Source organism: Lichenostomus cassidix, chromosome 1 (genome assembly GCF_008360975.1).
Source record: "Lichenostomus cassidix isolate B80296 chromosome 1, HeHo_3.0, whole genome shotgun sequence".
NCBI classification, from domain to species: Eukaryota; Metazoa; Chordata; class Aves; order Passeriformes; family Meliphagidae; genus Lichenostomus; species Lichenostomus cassidix.
Window position 1 is genome coordinate 113980861 of NC_139479.1, and position 18043 is coordinate 113998903.

At 52.9% G+C, this 18043-nt stretch overlaps 2 protein-coding genes across 3 annotated transcripts in view; one reads left to right on the plus strand and one right to left on the minus strand.

Moving 5' to 3' along the window:
* Positions 1-3918, plus strand: part of RAB6A (RAB6A, member RAS oncogene family) — a 40082-nt gene extending 36164 nt beyond the window's left edge. For both annotated transcript variants that reach the window (XM_085077871.1, XM_085077877.1), the window contains exons 7-8: positions 1424-1490; positions 3615-3918. In XM_085077871.1, the coding sequence (XP_084933997.1) occupies positions 1424-1490; positions 3615-3679 (132 nt within the window). In that variant the 3' untranslated portion in view covers positions 3680-3918. The remainder of the gene's footprint in view (positions 1-1423; positions 1491-3614) is intronic.
* A 6424-nt stretch (positions 3919-10342) lies between these two features.
* Positions 10343-16328, minus strand: PLEKHB1 (pleckstrin homology domain containing B1). The gene is made up of 7 exons (XM_085077962.1): positions 16173-16328; positions 14987-15046; positions 14360-14512; positions 13421-13523; positions 12563-12602; positions 11726-11831; positions 10343-11651 (listed from the first exon to the last, which is right to left on the minus strand). The coding sequence occupies exons 2-7, from the start codon at positions 15021-15023 to the stop codon at positions 11515-11517; spliced, it is 576 nt and encodes a 191-aa protein (XP_084934088.1). The 5' UTR covers positions 15024-15046; positions 16173-16328; the 3' UTR covers positions 10343-11514.
* Between the last annotated feature and the right edge of the window lie 1715 nt (positions 16329-18043).

Consider the following 18043-nt stretch of genomic DNA (forward strand, 5'->3'; position numbering starts at 1 on the left):
GAAGATTTAGCTGAGGTTTTCAAGGAGGCTGGGAGGTCCAGGTTAATGGCACAGTTTCACAGAAACACAGAGTGGGGTGTACAAAGCTTTTTTATTTCTAAATTGTTGGCTGTAATCAGGGAGTAACATCAAGGACCAACTTCTCAGACCCTTGTCCTTGGCTCAGATCCCACTGTGTGCCAGATTCTTGCCAGGAAAGGTCCCAGAAAGGCCTGGGGTCTTGCCCATGGTGAGCTTGGTGAGCTGTCAAGCCAACAAAGTTGTTTTAATTGTCTCCCCAGCATTGTTTGGACACTGGGAGCCAAAGTGGTGAAAGCCCTTGGGCAGGAGCCGCAGGGCTGGTCGGGTACCCACATTCCTGATGTAAACAGGCTGGCAGTGGCTTGGCTCGGTTTTCTGTGGAAAGTGGGTCACTGGGAATAAGTGGTTTAGCTTTGTGTCATTTGAGGAGAGGCAGGAAAACATGCAGTAATGGAGCACACCAGGGCTGACGTCAGAGCCGCAGCTCCTGGGCGAGCCGGGACTCCCGCCTGGCTGTCAGGGATGCAGTGGGAACACACTGATGGATGGAGGGCATCCTGTGCCAGAGGGGACAGGCAGCTGGATTCAGGGGAATTCTCCTGCATTAATAGTGGGCAGATCTGTGGGGTCTTCGCCCAGGAAAAGCCGTGTTGTGGGAATTACAAGCCTGAGCCTCAGGGGCAAAGGTAGGAAGTGCAGGAGAGGGAATCGGTCCCATTTCATCTCACCTACTTCACGTGGAATAAAACCATGAGGAGAGTTTGGAGTTCAAACCTTGCTGGGAAACTGGAGGTGGTGTTCAAGTGAGAGGCTTTGGATGCATTTTTTCTGTGTTTTATGCTTTGAATGTGGACATAGGATAACCATGGTGTGAGCACCGAAAGATGAGGATTAGGATTGGGCACATTCCTCTGTCTGGTTAGTAGGAGCCTGAGCCACAGATGGGTGAAGCCTGGAAGAAATCCTTTCCATACGTCTCAGTTACTGACACTCTTCCATGTGTGTCAGCTCGGCTGATACAGTGACAAGACTCCTGGAAGGTGTGTTTGCCTTTATCAGTGTGTCCATGCTCCTGTGGGGAGGTGTGAAAATCAAATTCCCACCTGGCATGGGGAAGTTGTTGGGGTCCATGGACATCCATGGCAGGTGTGAGGTGGAAATGCTGGATCCCACGCCGCCTATTTGCAGAGAAGGTGCAGGAGGTTTGCTGCTCACAGCCATTTGATCTCCACTAACAAGAGCTGTGGTTTGGCCTTTTCTAGGAATAAAGGTTATATTTGGTGTCAGGATTTTGGGGCTGAGCAGTGTAAATAGTGCTGGAGGATGTGTTGAATCATTGTTTGAACTGTCTCGGCCGGGGGGAGCCGTTGTTTTCATCTGTTCCCTGTGTGGTTCTTTGCAGCTTTTCCGACGCGTGGCAGCTGCCTTGCCTGGGATGGAAAGCACACAAGACAAAAGTAGAGAAGACAGTATCCTTTCTGTGCCTGTGCCAGGCATTACCCTGGACGAGAAAAATCCACTGCAGCCTTCGCTCAGCTCGTGGACATCCCAAAAAGAGGGGGAATAGGGGCAAGTAACCTTTGAGCTTGAAGTGCTGAGGAAGAAGGAGTGGTGGGTTGGAAGGCTGGGAGCAGGGGTGTTGAGGGTGGAGGCAGCAGGGGAAGTAATGATGATCCAAAAGGATTCTTTGCTTGGTGTTTGAACATGGTGGATGTGGGGAGGGAGGTGAGATAAAACAGCCACAGAGAGGTCTGGAAAAAAAACCCTGTGGCTCTTGCAGATCTGACTGACAGAATCCAAGAACAGTCTCTGTTGGAAGGGACCTCTGTAGTCCCTTTCTCCAGCCTTCCTGTACAAAGCAAGGCTGACCCCCAAATTAGGCCAGTTTCTCCAGGTCACATTCAGGGAAACTTGGGAGATTTCCAAGGATGGAGATCCCATAACCTCCCAGGGCAGCCTGTCACAACCTGGACCCCAGGCAGCATCTCTGGTGTGAGGGAGAAGACTCAGCTGATGGGATCAGTCTCAGCCAAGGGAAAGGAGGTGGCATGAGGGACGGAAAAGGGATGACAAGCAGTATGGCTACACTGGAATCACTGACCTGGCCAGGTGGGTGTGTTTGGAATAGCAGCTTTTCCAGGGTTGTTGGTTTTATTTGGAGCAGGGATCATGGAGCTGGTAAATAGTGGAGAAATTGTGCCTTGCAGGAAGGAAGTCACAGGAGCTGTGGGAGTGGGACAAGCCTCTTGAAATTCCATCAGAGCATCTGATTCGTGGGGGAAAGAAGCATTTGGGAAGCTGGGGACTGCAGCTGCTGAGGCACGAGCTTTGTGCCATAGGGACTTGACTGATCAGAAATATTTTGTTATGCGGGTCCCCAAAAGGTTAATGAGCACCAATGTTTATTAATGAGGGGGAGTAGAGTGCACAGGCAGGGGCTGTGTCAGGCAGTTTGATCACCAGTCTCTAAATGGGAGTGCAGTAAGGGCACTGAGAATTGGGCTTCCTGCAGCCTGCAGATAGCTGGGATGGAACAGGATTGTCTCCCAGGCAGCTGCATTAGGATTAACAGGAGCACTTTTGCAGAACATGGAGAGTTCAAGGATCTTGACCGACTCATGATCTGAGATGAAGCTGGCAAGGTTCATGTCAAGCATCTCTGACTTAAATATGCTTCAAGCTTTAGATCAGCCAAATGGACCAAACACTGGGGATAAATTATTGGTCTTTTGTTTCCCTTTCCATATTTATTTTCTCCAAACCTCTTTAAAAAACAACTTCAACCCCCTAAAGAAATAAGTTGGAAGTACCAGCTGTGTGATCTCTTTGCCTGTGTTCACTGATAAGAGGAATGCTGGAGACTTGTGGTGAACAGCTCTGAGCTGGGGATTAGCATTCAAAGCTCCTCCTGGGAAAGGCTCCGTGAGGTTGTCACTGTAGGGCATCCATTGGGAATTCAAGTGCTGCAGAGGGAGTCGCTTATCACAGGCAGGTTCTGAGCAGCCAGCACTGCAGTGACCTTGTGGGACAGGAGCTGTCATTGGAAGGGGGAATTCAGCCTGGTGGCAGGGCTTTGGTGGCTGCTGGTGGGAGCAGAGAGGTTTAACGGCGCAAGGATTGATGCAGCAGTCAGGATGGCACAGCTGGAGCTAGGAAGTGGTAGAGCCCCCAGCCCCATGTGGATGTGGCATTTGGGGACATGAATTGGTGGTGGCCTTGGCAGTGCATTGGAGCAGATGGATCCAGTGATCTCAGAGGGCTCTTCCAACCAGAATGATTCTATGATTTTGCAGAAACAGTGATTAGACCCTTCAGTGTATCCATGCATCTTTAATTCCCACAGCAAGAGATCAGAGGGATTGCTGGGAAGAGCAGACTGGTTGGAGACTAATATATTAGAGACAAATATTTGGGGTCTGACATTGTTTCTGCTGCATATTTAGTGTGCCAGTGCCAGGGCAGGATGGGACAGGTGAGAAACCTTTGGTCTTTACAGGTGTTTCAGTGGGAAGCACTGAAAATGCCAGTCAAAATCCTGCTCTTGGTAGGGAAACAGAGTTGGAGATCTGTTTGCCTTAACTTCCTCCTTCCAGTGATTGACATAAAACTGGAAAAGCCTCAAGAGCAGCCTGTCAGTGAAGGAGGCTGTTCCTGCTAATACCATGTGGCTTCCACCTTTCTCCAGAACATCACTGCTTTCCCTCCCTGTCCTCTTCATTGACTGCAGTGTGAATATTGGCTTGAACCTTCCCCTTTCCGTAATAACGTATCGCAGTTCATCATCGCTGGCTGTCTCGTGGAGATGATCTTTAGCTTCACAAGCACACCCCACACACACACACACCAACAAAATGTCAGTGTCTTCATTATTTATAAGAAAAAAAAAAAAAGCCAAAATATTCCAGCGTATTCTAGGTATAACTTTAAAAAAAAAAAAAAAACAAAAGGAAAAAAATCCAAACAAAAAATAGGTACAATTTCTTAATATTTGTTCCTTTTTTAATATGTTATGATATTGCACTTTGAAATGATGGCAACCGAGTAAGTTTGGAATTGGACCTAGACGAGATGTATGTGCAGAAGAAGGCTTGCAAATCTGACCCATTGGATTTCTCTCAGAAACTGGGAATGTGTAGACAGCAGGCGGAATCACGGGGAGAGGCAGCAGATGCCGAGGGTTAAACGCTTATCCTTGATAATTAAACACAAATTAACCCCAAGCTCTTAATTGCGTTGAGCAGGGCGAGTCTGCCTGGTGTCCAGACCCAGCCTGGCCTTAGCAGGGGTTTGACACCTCAGCTGCTGGAGCTGGGAATTCTTGCCGAGGCAGCGGGGACACTTTTCCGAGGAAGCATACTGGGAAATACGGATGGGCTCTTTGGGATGAGTGGCTTCTGGAGGATTTGGGGGGGAAGGAAAGGGTGGATGTGCATTAGCAAAACACTTGCAGGAAACAGGGAAATAATGTTTCGAGTGCAAAATGAGTTTTCAGAGCATTTTTTTTTTTTCCTTTTTAAGTAGAACACCAATGAAGTGAATTATTACTGCCCAAGGGATGGGAACGTAACGTTTCAGCTGTTCGGAGGAGAAAGCATTTTGCTTTTTTGTTTTTTTAGGGGAAATATTGAAATCATGACTGGCACTAAAACCTGCCAAAGCCGATTGAAACCTTGGAAATTTGGGAGAAAGAGGGAAGAGCAGCTGGCTGCCCCAGCAGAGGGGGAATGGCACCCGCTTTTCCAGAGCGTGGGCATAGGTTGCTGGGGAAGGGGTGTTTACTTTGATCCTACAGAATCCTAGTTGAGACATCGTAGATGGAAAGGGAGGGACTTGAGTAAGATGGAAACCAACTTCTGATTATGCAGATTTATGCCTTTATTTTTTAGCTTTTTTTTTTTTTTTATGTTCAGTCTTCCAAGTTGGTTTAGTTTGGTTCTGTAGAGCTGTATAGTTTGGTTAAATAATTAGTGATTTAGTTTTCTATGGAATTAGGCTCACAATTAACCCTTTTTTCTTTGATATTTATTTCTCGGCTTCATTTTTTTTACTCTCTTCAGTGCTGATTTTGTTGTTCTCCTTTGGCTGAGGAATCTGTGTAGAGCTTTGCTGATGTTGCGAGATGTAGCTACCCGAGAAACACGGAATGGAACACACTAGAAGTGCACCCTTTTAATCTTTACTAGTCATTGTGAAGTTGCTGTGTAAGTTAATAAACACAATTGTAAATACATTGTTTGCTGGGCGACTCTGGCCGAGTTACAGTGCAGGAAGGAATTTCTTGAGTCTGTGTTGCGATTGCGAATTAAACGGACAATTGCAAGGGAATATTCAGGCTCCTCCTTGGTTCTCTTCTGCCCCTCCCTCTACCATCTAAAATAACCAACTGGGGGAGAGGAAGGGAATCATCCTCACCACCACTTTCCCCAGGAAGCGGGCATAAAAGAGTTGGAATTCTTCATTCCTGAGGTGAATGCCAGGCTCGTGCCCTGCCCTGGGTTTCTAGCAACTCTGCACAACAATAACTTAAAGGCAGAACGAGATGTAAAAGTGCTTTTCTAATGCAATATTAAAGGCGAGTTTTTTTGACGTGGCATGTCTTGAAATAAACATCAATGATATGTGACAAAGGATCATTCTTTATTTAAAAGATACTCTCTGGGGGAAGGAAACCTGGCTGCTTTTCCTTTGTTGTACTGTTCTTAACCGTGCAGAAATGCTTCATCCTGCTGCTTCTTCCTTTGCTTTGGTTTGCTTTTTCCTCCTTTGGTTCTCCGTGCAGCTTTTGTTGGTCCTCATTTGGCTGTTGCCCACAAGCACATCCTTTTTTTTCCTTGCTTCTGGTAGAACCAGCCCCCTCTGCTTCCCACAGCCCCAAGCTTTGAGCACTGGATTTAAGGAGCTGGCTTAGCCTGGACGGGTTGTGGCGGATCAGCAGCCTGGCTGCTTCTCCTGGAAGGCCTGAGAGCAGGTTTGTCCAGAGCTCCCTGGAAACAAAGGTCTGGAGAGCAGCATTCCCACAGCTCCATGTGCAGCCCTGTGGCTGCAGGAGCACGGATGAAGCCGTGGTTTGGCACTTCCAGACGAGGTCCCTGGGGCTGCTCAGCACAGCCAGGTACGTTCAGTGCATGTCCTTGCTGGTAGTCTGTGCTTAACATGACCACAGTGCTCAATCCTGTCCTAATCCCAGTTTTCCAGAGAAAACACACTTCCAAAGTGAGCACAGGAGCAACATGATCTTTATAGTAATTCTTTTTGTTTCCTTTTTTTTTTTTTTGCACCATCCGTCAGGTTTTAGATTTTAATTTTATTTTGCTCCATGGATGTGGCCAGTGGAACCATGGGAACAGACTTTTTAGCGCTGATTTTTGTGTGATTTTTTGAGTGAAGGTCTCGGCTCTGTTTCTTTTCTCCTCCCTGCTCTGGCTTGCTCGTTGTACAGTCCATCATGCAGCTATTCCATGCCTCACTTTTTGTCTTGATAAAAGTAGTTGAAGAAATTGTGTAAGGGGGAAAAAAAGGTTCCTTTTCTTCATGTTGGAATGTCACTGGTACCTCAGCTCTGTTTGATAATATGAACCAACAACAACAAGAGAACAAATCCTTAGCGCTTGAACTAAATAAATACCTGTCTCATTGGAAAGCTCTGGGTCTCTTCTCTCAGCATGTCCAGCGCAGCGCAGGCGGGAGGTGCAGCTCCTCACTGAAGTGCTGCAGGACACCTTTCTGAGGGCAAGCAGAGTTTTGGGGGATTCTGTTTGGGAGGGAGGTGGTGGAGGGGTGTGTTTGCTGTTGCTGCGGTGTCTCTGCGATTGTTTGCAGCCCCAAGGAGCGATGCTGGGGACACAGCCCGTCCTCTGCCGGCTGCAGCTGTGCCTTTCTGCTCCTTTCCTGCTCTTTGCATCCAGCTGCTTCCTCCGTTCCCTTCCCCAAGGCGATTCGGGCGCGCTGTGCGGCATCTCCGCTGCCTCAGCTTCCCTGGGACACGGGTGCAGCAAGCCCACCTGCCCTGAGGAGGATCCTCCTTAAGCCTCCTTCTTGCTGGAGATGGCAGCCAGCTCTGCAGGGCCAGGGAGGTGAGTAACAGATGCTCTTTCATGAGTTATCCTTTGCTTTCCTGAAGGAGAGAATCGTGGAATCACAGCATGGTTGGGTTGGAAGGGACCTGAAATCCCATCCAGTGCCACCCCCTGCCATGAGCAGGGACACCTCCCACTGTCCCAGGTTGGCCCAAGCCCCATCCAACCTGGCCAGTAGAGAAGGGGAATTACCTCGTTTTGGTGTGGGAACCAACAGCCCAACCTTGGTCTCTTGGTCAAGCTCTTCACTATTAAAAGGACTGTGAATAAATTGGCTGTGAAACTGGAATGTAGCGGTGGAGATGTGCTGGAATTAGGGATGTGGAAACAGTTGTGTGGGGACTGTCACTGGAGAAGGTTTTTGTCACTGGGGGGAGCTTCTGTTCCTTGCACCTGGCACCTCCAGGTCCTGCCCTGGGTGGGAGCCTCTGGAAACACCACATTCAGCTCCCTGGGGAGCACCCAGGCACCCCAGTCTCGATTCCTCCTGGCTGCTGTGGTTGGTAGCCTTGGGACTGTCACTTCTTACTGGTATCCCAGCTTCCCACTGGTGAAGGGGATGTGGGTTAAACTGCAGAGACAGAGCTGGTGTGGAGCAGGGAATATGCTGGGGGCATCCCCCAGCTCTGGAGGGTGCTCCTGGCCTCTTGCTTGTGGCTGCAGTGGGTCAAGCTCCCTCTCCCAGCCCTGCTCCAAAACCCAAGAGGGACTATCTGGCTGGGTTGGAGGGTGCTGATGGCTTCTTTGCTCGCTGGTGGGACCAGCCCTGATTTTTCCAGGCTGGAGGAGCCACAGCATCCTCCTGGCAGCATCTGCAGAGCTGCTGCAGCAGCCGAGCCATCTTCTCGCTGCAGTTCTGCTTCCAGCGCCTGAATCCTCAGCAAACCGAAGTGCAAGGGCTCTCCCTACCTGCTGCAGCAGCACCTTTTTCCATGCTGGGCATGTCCCAGCTCCGAAGGAAGATAAATGGGGTGGGCAGGCTGCGGCACAGGCTGCCAGCACTCCCGCAGTCAGGGAGGCAGCTGCAAACAGCCGGACCTCAGAGCAGCCTCTCCCTCCCATCTGCGCTGCCTCCTCCTCTGCTGCTCTCCCGCTGCCTGAGCCGGGCTTTCCAGGCTTGCTGGGCTTGGATTTTCACCAAAGTAATTGTTTTTTCATCAATTTAATTGATTGATCATCAATTGGCGAAAATACAGATTTTGTTTCCCCCCCTCTTTAACCATTTTTTGCTTCCCCACCCTGGTCCGAGCGCATGGTAAAGTCAACGTGGCTTTTTATAAAATATTTAGGATCCTCTTGTAGGAGCAGAACGGAGCCGACTGCCCAGACCAGTGCGGGAAACGCTGGGCTCGGGCGTGTCGGCAATTAAACGCCTGTGGAATTGCAGCTCTGCCCTTCCCGGGAGGATAAGGGGTAGGGAAGGGCTGGAGGCAGCTGGGTGATGATGCTCCTGCTGCCCCACGGCTCTGCCCGGCTGGGCTGGGAGGGAGGGGTGCTGTTTCCAAATAGAATTTTCCAGGCTTGCCACCTGTTTCCAAGGGTTTGGATATAAATTAGAGCTGTTTTGAGTGCTCGCTGTCAGCCACCCAGAGAGCATGGCTGGAACGAGGCTGTTATTAAAGGCTTGATTAAAGTTTTTGCTAATTAAAGCACTGAAGTCTCTCTCTCACAGCCAGTGGGTCCATCCATGGCGCTGCGTGTCCTTGGACACAGGGTAGGGAAGGGAGAAAATGGGATTTATCCACATTTATCTCACAGCACTGGTGGTTTGGTACTGACCTTTCCTGCATTTATCCGAGCTCGGGAAGAGGGGCTGGGTGGAAATTGGAAGTTTTATCCTGACATTTCCAAATCTGCCTGATTTCCAGAGAAGTGGGCTTGGGTCACAGTAAGGGTCATGTGGCCCCCAGCTGATTGCTGTGCCATGGGACATGGTGAGATTCATTTCTTCATGGTGGGCATTAATGGCTTGTGCCCACTCCATGGATCCCATTTTTCTGGAGGGTTTTGGATTTGTTCTGAGCTTTGCTGCGTGTTTGGAGCTTCAGCAGCTCTCCCTGCTGGGAGAGAGGAGTGCTGCGATCTGGGTTGGAGTTGGGAATGGAGCAGATCAGCCCTGATCTCTGTCCCTCAGCACCTCTTGTCCCTCTGGTCCTGCCCAGCACCCATCTTGGCACCATGAGCTCCTGGGAAGCCCCTCCTGAGCGGAGCAGACCAAGCCAGGTACTTTTGTGGGCTGTCGTTCTGTTGTTTGTGCTTCTAGAATTATTCATACTGTATTTAATTGCTCCTTCATTTAGCTCCCTAGTGCAGGGCCTGGCTGCCACCAGCTGTTCCCACTGGCAGCTGGGAACAGAAGATCCTGGGAATTGCTGCTGGAGGCACCTCCTGGTCCATCACTGTCCTTGCCTGGATTGTTCCATGTCCCTGGATCTCTGGGAGAACAGCACAGCAGGAGAGAAGCAGGAATGGCTTTGGGATGTTCAGGTACTACAGGGATGAGGAGCATGGGAATCTGAACTGGAAAAAAGGAGCTTTTGCGGGTCAGCAGCTGGATGTGGTATGGGAAGGAGGGGCAATTTCTAGGTTGTGTTGCTCCCAGGGATAAGTTTCCAGATGTTTCTATCTCCAGGTTCCCAGGTTTCTCACCTGGGATTATGCACCTTGTTTGGTGAATCGTAGAATGGATATTGGGTAGGGAGAGTTTAAAACAGATACTAGAGAAAAATTCTTCCCTAGGCAGATGTTGAGGCCCTGGCCTCAAAGGTTGCAAAGAGAAGCTTCCCAATATCCCATTTATCCCTGCCCTCTGACATTAAAAAGCCATTCCCTATGTCCTGTCCCTCCATCCCTTGTCCCCAGTCCCTCTCCAGCTCTCCTGGAGCCCCTTTAGGCACTGGAAGGGCTCTGAGCTCTCCCTGGATCCTTCTCTTCTCCAGTGAACATCCCCAGCTCTCCCAGCCTGGCTCCAGCCCTGGAGCAGCTCTGTGACCTCCTCTGGAATCTCACCAGCAGCTCCAGGTCCTTGTGCTGTTGTTCCCCAGGGCTGGGGCAGCTCTGCAGGTTGGTCTCACCTGAGCACAGGGGCACAGGAGCAGAATCCCCCCCCTTTCCTGCTGCCCATGCTGGGAGGAAGTGGGGGATCTGGTGACATCCCTGGGCAGGGGGGCACAATCCTTCTACCCCCCAGAGGTGGCCAAGGCTGAGCATTCCATCCTCATCTTCACTAACCCACAGACCAGGGCTGGTTTTTCACTGCCTTTATTCAACTTCAAAGAGATTTTTTTGTGTTTTTTTTCTCTTTCCGGGAGTGGGTGCGCAGCAGGAGGGAGGCAGGGAATGCAGGAGAGGATGAGGATGGTGTGTTGGGATATCCCAATCCCCCGATGGGCACAGGGATGAACTGACCTGGGGCTCTAAAGGCAAGAGCAGGCTGGGGTGCTGGTGTCACTGGTGGTTTTCTGTCCAGCTGTGGGGTTTGTAATTCCTAAATTTAATGCCACTCGTGTTTCCAGGATACAATCCTGGCTCTCGGGGCGATGCTCGGCAGCTGCTCCTCACCCCTTCCATCGCCATCTCCCTGGTGCTGCCCAACCAAAACCCTGAGCTGCTGCTTGTCCCCTGGCCTGCCCATGTGTCCCCCCTCAATCCCAAATCCCTGCTGTGAAGATCCCGGCCTGGCTGCCAGAAAGGATCCCTGGTCCCCATGGAGAGCTGCCCTTCTCCCCCTCCCAAAAATCAGGGTGAAAGGGAAGATGCTGTGTGTCCCTCCCACTTGACTGGAGAGGTTGGGATATTCCCTGGGCTCTTCTCAGCCCAATTCCCAGGGCTGCAGTTCCTGAGGGTTTTGCACCATTCCTCCAACTTGGCCAGGCCCAGGGGACCAGTGTGAGTTGGAAATGGATGGAAATCCTGCAAAGGTTTTCATCCTCAGTCTTTCACCCACCTCTTGAGCATCCCTGTAGTTGTCCCTGTGTCAGATCCTGCTCTGGTGCTGGAGCCTCTCCCAAAAAAAGCCTTTAAAAAGCCTCTGCACTGTGGGGTTCACCCAGCCAAAAAAGATCCAGCCACCTCCCCCCAAATTAAGTGCCCCTTGCTCCCAAACCCGGTATTTCTGCAGCCAGCTCCCTGTGGAGATTTGGGGTGGGGAAGCTCTGCCAGCAGCCCCGGCAGCTCCCCGGGCCCTTTGCCGATGGGAATCGGATGCTGTGGGGGTCTGGAGTGGGTTTTGGGGGGCTCTGAAACACATGGGGGTTATTTAATGCGGAAGCTGGGGCTGGGAGGAAGGTGTGTGTGGGGGTCTCTGTCCCCAGGGCATTTCGGTGAGGCTGAGGGGGGCTCAGTGCAGGTTCCAAGGCAGGGGTGGGTTAGACCGGGCTGGGGAGCGAGGAGGGGCTGTGACCCAGCCTGGGGGCCGCTAGAACCAGCACGGCATCCACATGAAGGAGCCCAGGGCGGCGCCGGTGGCAGCCCCGGCCAGCAGCCCCAGGGCCATCTGGTCCCCGGAGACACGGTACGGATCCTCGCGCACGATGACGTGGGTCACCCCGGGAGCTGCAAGGGAAAACGGGATGTGAGCCAGGGGGGAGCATCCTCCCAGCACCCCCCGCGGCCACCGGGCCACCCACCTCCGTACTGGTGGCCATAGTGGCCCGAGCTGATGTAGGCAGCCTGGTGGGAGTCCAGTGGCACCGTCTGGTAGTAGTCGTCGTCGTAGGGGTCATAGACGTGCACCTGTGGCAGTGAGGTTGGGTCAGTTTGTGCAGCCAGGCCAGGCTCCCCTGGGGTCACAGGGCCCTGGGGTGGGGAATCCAAAGGGTCCCAAGGGCTGGGGGCAGCCTGTGCTCATCTTATCTGTGTCCCCGTCACCTTAACAGTGTCCCCGTCACCTTAACAGTGTCCCCGTCACCTTAACAGTGTCCCTGTCATCTGAACTCTGCTCACATTCCCCTTAAGTGTCCCTGACGCTTTAACCATGTCCCTGTGACCTTAACTCTGCTCCTATTCCCCTCAACTGTCCCCGTTCCCCTTAACTGTGTCCCTCTCACCTTAACATCGTCCCTGTCACCTTAACCGTGTCTCTGTCATCTTAACTGTGTTTCTGTCACCTCAGCTCTGCCCCCATTCCCCTTAACAACATCCCTGTCACCTTAATGGTGTCCCTGTCTCCTTACCTGTCCTCATAACCCTGTGTCCCTGTCACCTTAACTCTACTCCTGTCACCCCCCACCACTGCACAGGGTCCCCATGGCTCTGTCACCTGCCATCAGCAGTGGCATCCAACCCTTCCCCACCTTCTTCCCTGTGGCTGCAGGGACTTTGCTCCCTGTGCCCTGAGACTGCACAGTGGGTGTTGGGGAGCCCCCCAGGCTCAGTGTCAGCCCTGGGTTGGGGTAACCTCCCCCTGCCCAAATCCCAAATCCTGTGCCAGGATGGTGTCCCTGCTCTGGGGGGTGAAGCCTCACCGGGGTGGATTTAGCCTCCAGCACGGCCATCTTCCAAGCACTGCAAACAAAACAGAGGCACTCATTTTTGGTGGGTGCTGGAGGGGTGGGAATTGTCCCCCCTCCTCCCCATGGGGACCTGGATGTGGCCATGGTGGCACTAGTCTTTAATTCCCTATTAATGAGCGCTGGGCTAACAGTTGGGATTGGGAATGTGCTGGGAGGTACCTGACACCAGAGGGATGGGCATAGGGCAGTCCCTGGGAATGGCACCTAAATGACACCTAAATTTGGGAAGAAAAGTGGGTAATGCATGAATTTCCACTCAGCTGAGGTCATGCTCAGTTGATGAAGTTCCGCTTTGCCACAGCTGAAGGTTTTCCTCCATCCGAGTTCAGCTGAACTTTTGCCACTTCTAATTTTTAAAATTTTTCTTTAAAAAATATTTTTTTATTAAAATTATCTTTAAAATTTAATTTCTAATATTTTTTAGAAATGAATAGAAGGAGAACAGTGCTAAAAAGGGCAGTTTGCCTCAAGCCAGCGAGGGCTTCACATTCACACTTTTTATTTCCAAATACTGATGAAAACCCTTCTCCAGTGATCCTCAGTCAGGCCAAGAGGGGATTTCTCACCCAGGAGGAAAACCCATGTGTGAGTCAGTCTCACCCCTCAGGAGACCAACTGCTTATAACAGCTGCTTTTGGCTCTGGATTATTCACTCCAAATCTTCTCCTGCACCTTTTACCCTGCGAGCACGTTTGAGAAAACGGGCTGGGGGCAGATTTAAAGGGTGGGATGTGGTGGCAGTAGGACAGGGCTCTCGTGCAGCCCAGGCTCTTTCCAGGCTGGGATAATTGGGATGGAAAAGTGGCTTACACGGCGTCGTCCTCGCTCTCGGCACACAGCGTGGTCTTGGAGCCGTCCCGCAGCACCACGGTCAGCAGGCAGTCCCGGCTCCTCCCCTCGGGCGGCTGCACGTCTGCCAGGGAAGGGAAGGGAAAGGGTGGGATCCAGCCTCAGCCCCAGAGACCCTCCCTGGGCTCCGAATGCCCCCTGGCACAAGGGTTTAGTTTTGGCTCCATCTCCAGGTGCAGGATGCGGTCAGGGTCTCACAGGTTAAAAGCCAACACGAGGAATGAGCTGATGAGCACAAACCTCCACCCCCGTGGCAGAGAGGACATGGAAGGGCAGCAAACTGCCAAAAATCTCCTCAAGGCCACGAGGCTGAGCTGCCTTTGCTTTGAACTTGCCAGAGTGCCCCAAATTGTGTAGAACGGGAGATGCTCATTGCTGGAGTGGGATCATGAGCTCGAGCAAGAGCAAAATCTTAAATCCATGAGGCTCATGTGTCTCCCCTCATTCTCCAAGCTTGGCAGGACCCTCCGGTGAGCACAAAGCTGTGGGATTGTGCTCCCACCGCTGCTCCCAGCCCAAGAAAGGCGCTTTGTGCAGCGGCCGTGGGCTGCGGGGCCCAGCCAGGCTGCTGCTTTGTTCCCCTTGTTTGTGCGAGACGTGAGTGATGAGTCAGGGCCGTGGGATCCTGTTTGCTACAAGCACAAACCAGGAGGAGAGTTCCTCCTTCCCTCCTTCCTTCCTTCCTTCCTTCCTTCCTTCCCCCAGGAAAAGCGATGCAAGAGACGATCCAGCATCTCCTGGCTGGGAACGAGAAGGGCTGAATGAGGCAGCCTGGAGTATTTTGGGGGTTTGCTGGATGTGCACAGGTGGAGCATCACTTTGAAGGGGTTCAGCCACGTGGAGAGCCCTGTGTGGGATGGGTTTGGGAACGAGGAGCTCGGGAACAGGGGCTCGGCTCACCTTTGCACTCGCGGCCGATCCGCACGTCCCGGCAGCTGTACTTGATGTGGATCCGGCCGTCCATGTCCCGCTGCGTCTCGTCGTGGTAGTAAACCAAGCTGCCATCCAGGTAGAGGACGAACCAGTTCCTCTTCCAGCGGCGCAGGATGGAGCCTGGTGGGGCAGGGAGCAGGTGAAGGACCCCAGTGAGCCCGGTGGGATTCGGCCAGCGCGCTCATGAGACCCAGTGTCATCCCCCAGACTTGCAGCCGGATCCCTCCAGCTCCCGTGAGCCGCTGCATCCCGCAGGACACCTGTGCCTGGCGTGAGCATCCGGGGCAGCGTGACCAGGTGGCTTTAAACTGACAAAGGCTGCCAAAAAAGCCATCAGGGCACTTGGTGCCGCCCTGCCGAGCGCACGGGAGCGGATCCAGCCCCGGACATGGAGCCATGTGTGTTTTCATGGCAGGCAGCCCCTCGCTCCGCTTACGTAAATCCGCGAGTGACTGAGCCACAATCTCCCTGCTGCCGTGGATTAACCGCCCAGGTCAGGGCTCCTTGTGTCCCCCACACCCCACCTCTTCCCAGCCAACATCCATGGGTTTTTTGGGGGGCCCCCAGCCTGGAAAGTTCAAGGGTGGCACTTACTCTGTCGCCAAAGCCAACCGCTCTTCACCAGTGCCATGGCTGCCGCAGGCTTCACCGGATCTGCCGGGATGGGAAGAATAATGGGGTTAAAATAGCAACTCCTGCCTCACCTCCGGCTCTGCCCATGGCTTCCACCTCCCCACAGCCTCCGGGGGCGAAGTGGGATGGGGATTCACCCTTGTTGCTCCTGGTATTTTTGGGGGATGAGCTCAGCGCCCGGGTTAATCGGGGTTAGACAGACGCGGGATTTTGTCATCTGGGAAACATCGCGAAGGAGGCACTCCAGCCACCTTTCTTTCTGCCTTTAATCTCATTGGGATTTAGGGATTATCGTCCCGTGGAGGTAAGTGGAGAAATCCGGGCCGTGCATGAAAACAGGCAGTGCCTCCCCACAGCCCCAGTAACTTTCCATGGTAAACGACACCTACACTTGTTTATTTTCCCTGCCTGGATGGAAATTAGTCCTTAATAAGGCCATGAAGTCATCACTCCCCAGGTCCCCAAGCAGAGCCAACACCCCAGGGACAGGCAGGAGCAGTTCCCTGGCCACAGCCCCCGTATCCAGCCATCAGCTGGGAATCCCAGCACTCCAGTGATGGGAACTCGATACCCTAGGATGGCCTCCAGCATCTCCCACCGGCTCTGTGGGGCACGGCAAGGCACAAACACCCCCCCAGTACCTCTGTGCCTGCGTTACTGAGTGCCTGAATCCCTGAGTATCCAGGTCCCCATGGAGTTTGTAGCCCTGGTACCATCATCCGTACTGCCCACATCCCTGGGAAATCGCAGCCCAGGGATACCCCCATCCCCTGGCACCCTCACCCTGCACTGCCCACATGCCTGGGAAATCACATCCTGTGGATACTCCCATCCTCTGGCACCCTCATCCTCCTGCCCTGGCACCCCCAGGTACCCCCATCCCTCCACACTCCCATCCCTGTGCCACCCTCATCCCGCTCCGTTCGCAACCCCTGGGTACTCACATCTGGTGCCCTCATCCCACACCCCCTGGCATCTCTTTCCCTCCGTACCCACATTCCGTGGCACCGGTTCTGCCTCCCTCGCGACCCCGCACCGCCGAGCACCGACCCCCCGGCACTCCCCTGCCCCGCTCCCCCCTCCCCGGTGCCCCCATCCCCAATTCCCGCGCCCGCAGCCCCCCGAAGCCGCCCCGCGCATCCCTCACCGGGCGGAGGCGGCGGTGCCCGCTGCGGGATGCGCTGCGCTCCGCTCCCGCCGCCCGGCTCTGCCCGCCCGCGCGGCTCGCCGGGAGCTGTAGTCCGGCACCAGCATCCCCGGGTGCCGGCCGCCGGGAAAATTCCCGCTTTCCAGCGGTTTATCCCGGCAAAGCTGCCGCTCGGCGCCTGCGCGGCGGGGATGCTGCCGGCTTGGTGCCGCCGGGGATGCCCGTAGTGGATCCAGCTCCTCCAATCCCCACTTTCTCCTCAAATCCTCCCCTTTTCTCCGAGCATGGAGCACATCCAGCAGTGTGGGTGCCCTTGGGAGGGGGCCAAGCCCCGAATTTGGGGGTCCGGAGGGCTGTCCTGCACTGAATTGGGCATGGAGAGGCGATGCTTGGGAGATGCAGGTTTTTCCTCCAGTGCTGGGAATGGATCTGAGGAGGTGTTTCATGCCAGGAAGCAAAAGTCAGGAGCAACTCAAATTTTAAGCACCAAAGTGCTCGTCTGAAATAAATTTCCAAGTGGAGTGAACAGTCTTGTGGGTCAAAATCAAGGCCTGACCTGGCTTCTGCTGGAATTAGAACCATCCCAGACGGTGGGACATGAGGTTGGATTATTTGGGGAAGTCATGGCTTAAATCAGGTGATAGCTGAGGCTGGGCTGTTAATAAAGGCGTTTATGAAGTACATGGCAACTTTTAATATATAAAAAAGTTCTGTTCTAGCAGGTTTTTCAGTGTAAAGCCCCTTCCCCTTCTCTCCCTCCAGCGCTGGCTTTACTGTGGCAAACAGCAGAAGGAATTAAATTAATCCAGCAGCCCACTGGATGATCCCAAAGGAGTTAAATTGGAATCAGCCAGGCCATTCTCACAGCCTCGTGCTGGTGATTGGGCTGCAAAACATCCTGGTGGTGCTGAGTATTTCCAAAATCAGGGAAATTATTTGGAAATCTGGCTGGGCCAGAGACTTTGTCCTGCGATGAGTCCAGAAAAAAGTTCCCCAGGAAGGGATTTGGGCTGAAATTTGGATTTATCCTGGGTTACACACTGGTATTGTCCTGCCCCTCCATACAGATGTGTCACAGTTTGGCATCAATTATTCCAAAAGCTTTTCCATTGTGGTTTTCCTCTTGGGAAGGAAACGGTGCTGGTGTGGGATTTGGGGGGCTTGGTCTATTCATTTTTTGTAAACTGGAGTGGTTTTTTTTTTTTTAATGTTAAATAGGACAAATTTGGGGCATGTTGTGTGGAAATGGTGATCCAAAGAGCCAGGAAATTATTTCCAGCCAGCAAAAGGAGAAGATGCCATGTGGGAATACATGCTGCCCCTCACTCGGAAGAGCCAGATCCTGGATTTCCCCCCAATTTCCATAGAATTGGGTGCTGCTCAATAAAAGAGATGAACTTTGATGCCTGCAGTTTGTTTTTCCTCCAGCTCTGTGTGCAGTGGCTCGTGCCTGGTGGGCATCTCCCCCATCCCGGCCACAGCCTTGGCTTTTGGGTAGGAAACAAAGGAATTTTGGAACTCTTCCCGTGTCTCAGGAAATCCATGTCTTCCACGGGGGATTTCCCTGAATTTTGTGGTGCTGTGGAGACAGAAGCTCTGCGGGTCCAGCTGCAGGTGACACCCCCAACATTTGCTGTTTCTGCCATTCTCACACTGGGGACAGGTCAGAAAATCCCCCAAATCCCTCTGGAGGCTCCTTTCCCCGTAGCTGAGCATTGGTGCCGCTGGAATCCTGCGGGATAAACGCACAAGGAGAATTGTTTCCTTTGACATTTTCCATCCCCTTCGCCCACATCCCAGGGGTGGGAAACAGACCCTTGCTACCCCTGTCCCAGTCCCCTGATTCCCGAGGGAGGCGTTCCACATCCGTG

Bases quoted from the DNA above. Each gene is read 5' to 3' on its own strand.
- PLEKHB1 (XM_085077962.1), bottom strand. From the start codon at position 15,023: ATGGCACTGGTGAAGAGCGGTTGGCTTTGGCGACAGA. The intron at 13,524-14,359 runs GTGAGCCGAGCC...CTTCCCTGGCAG, and splicing joins GATCGGCCGCGAGTGCAAAG to ACGTGCAGCCGCCCGAGGGG. The intron at 12,603-13,420 runs GTAAGCCACTTT...TTTTGTTTGCAG, and splicing joins GAGAGCGAGGACGACGCCGT to TGCTTGGAAGATGGCCGTGC.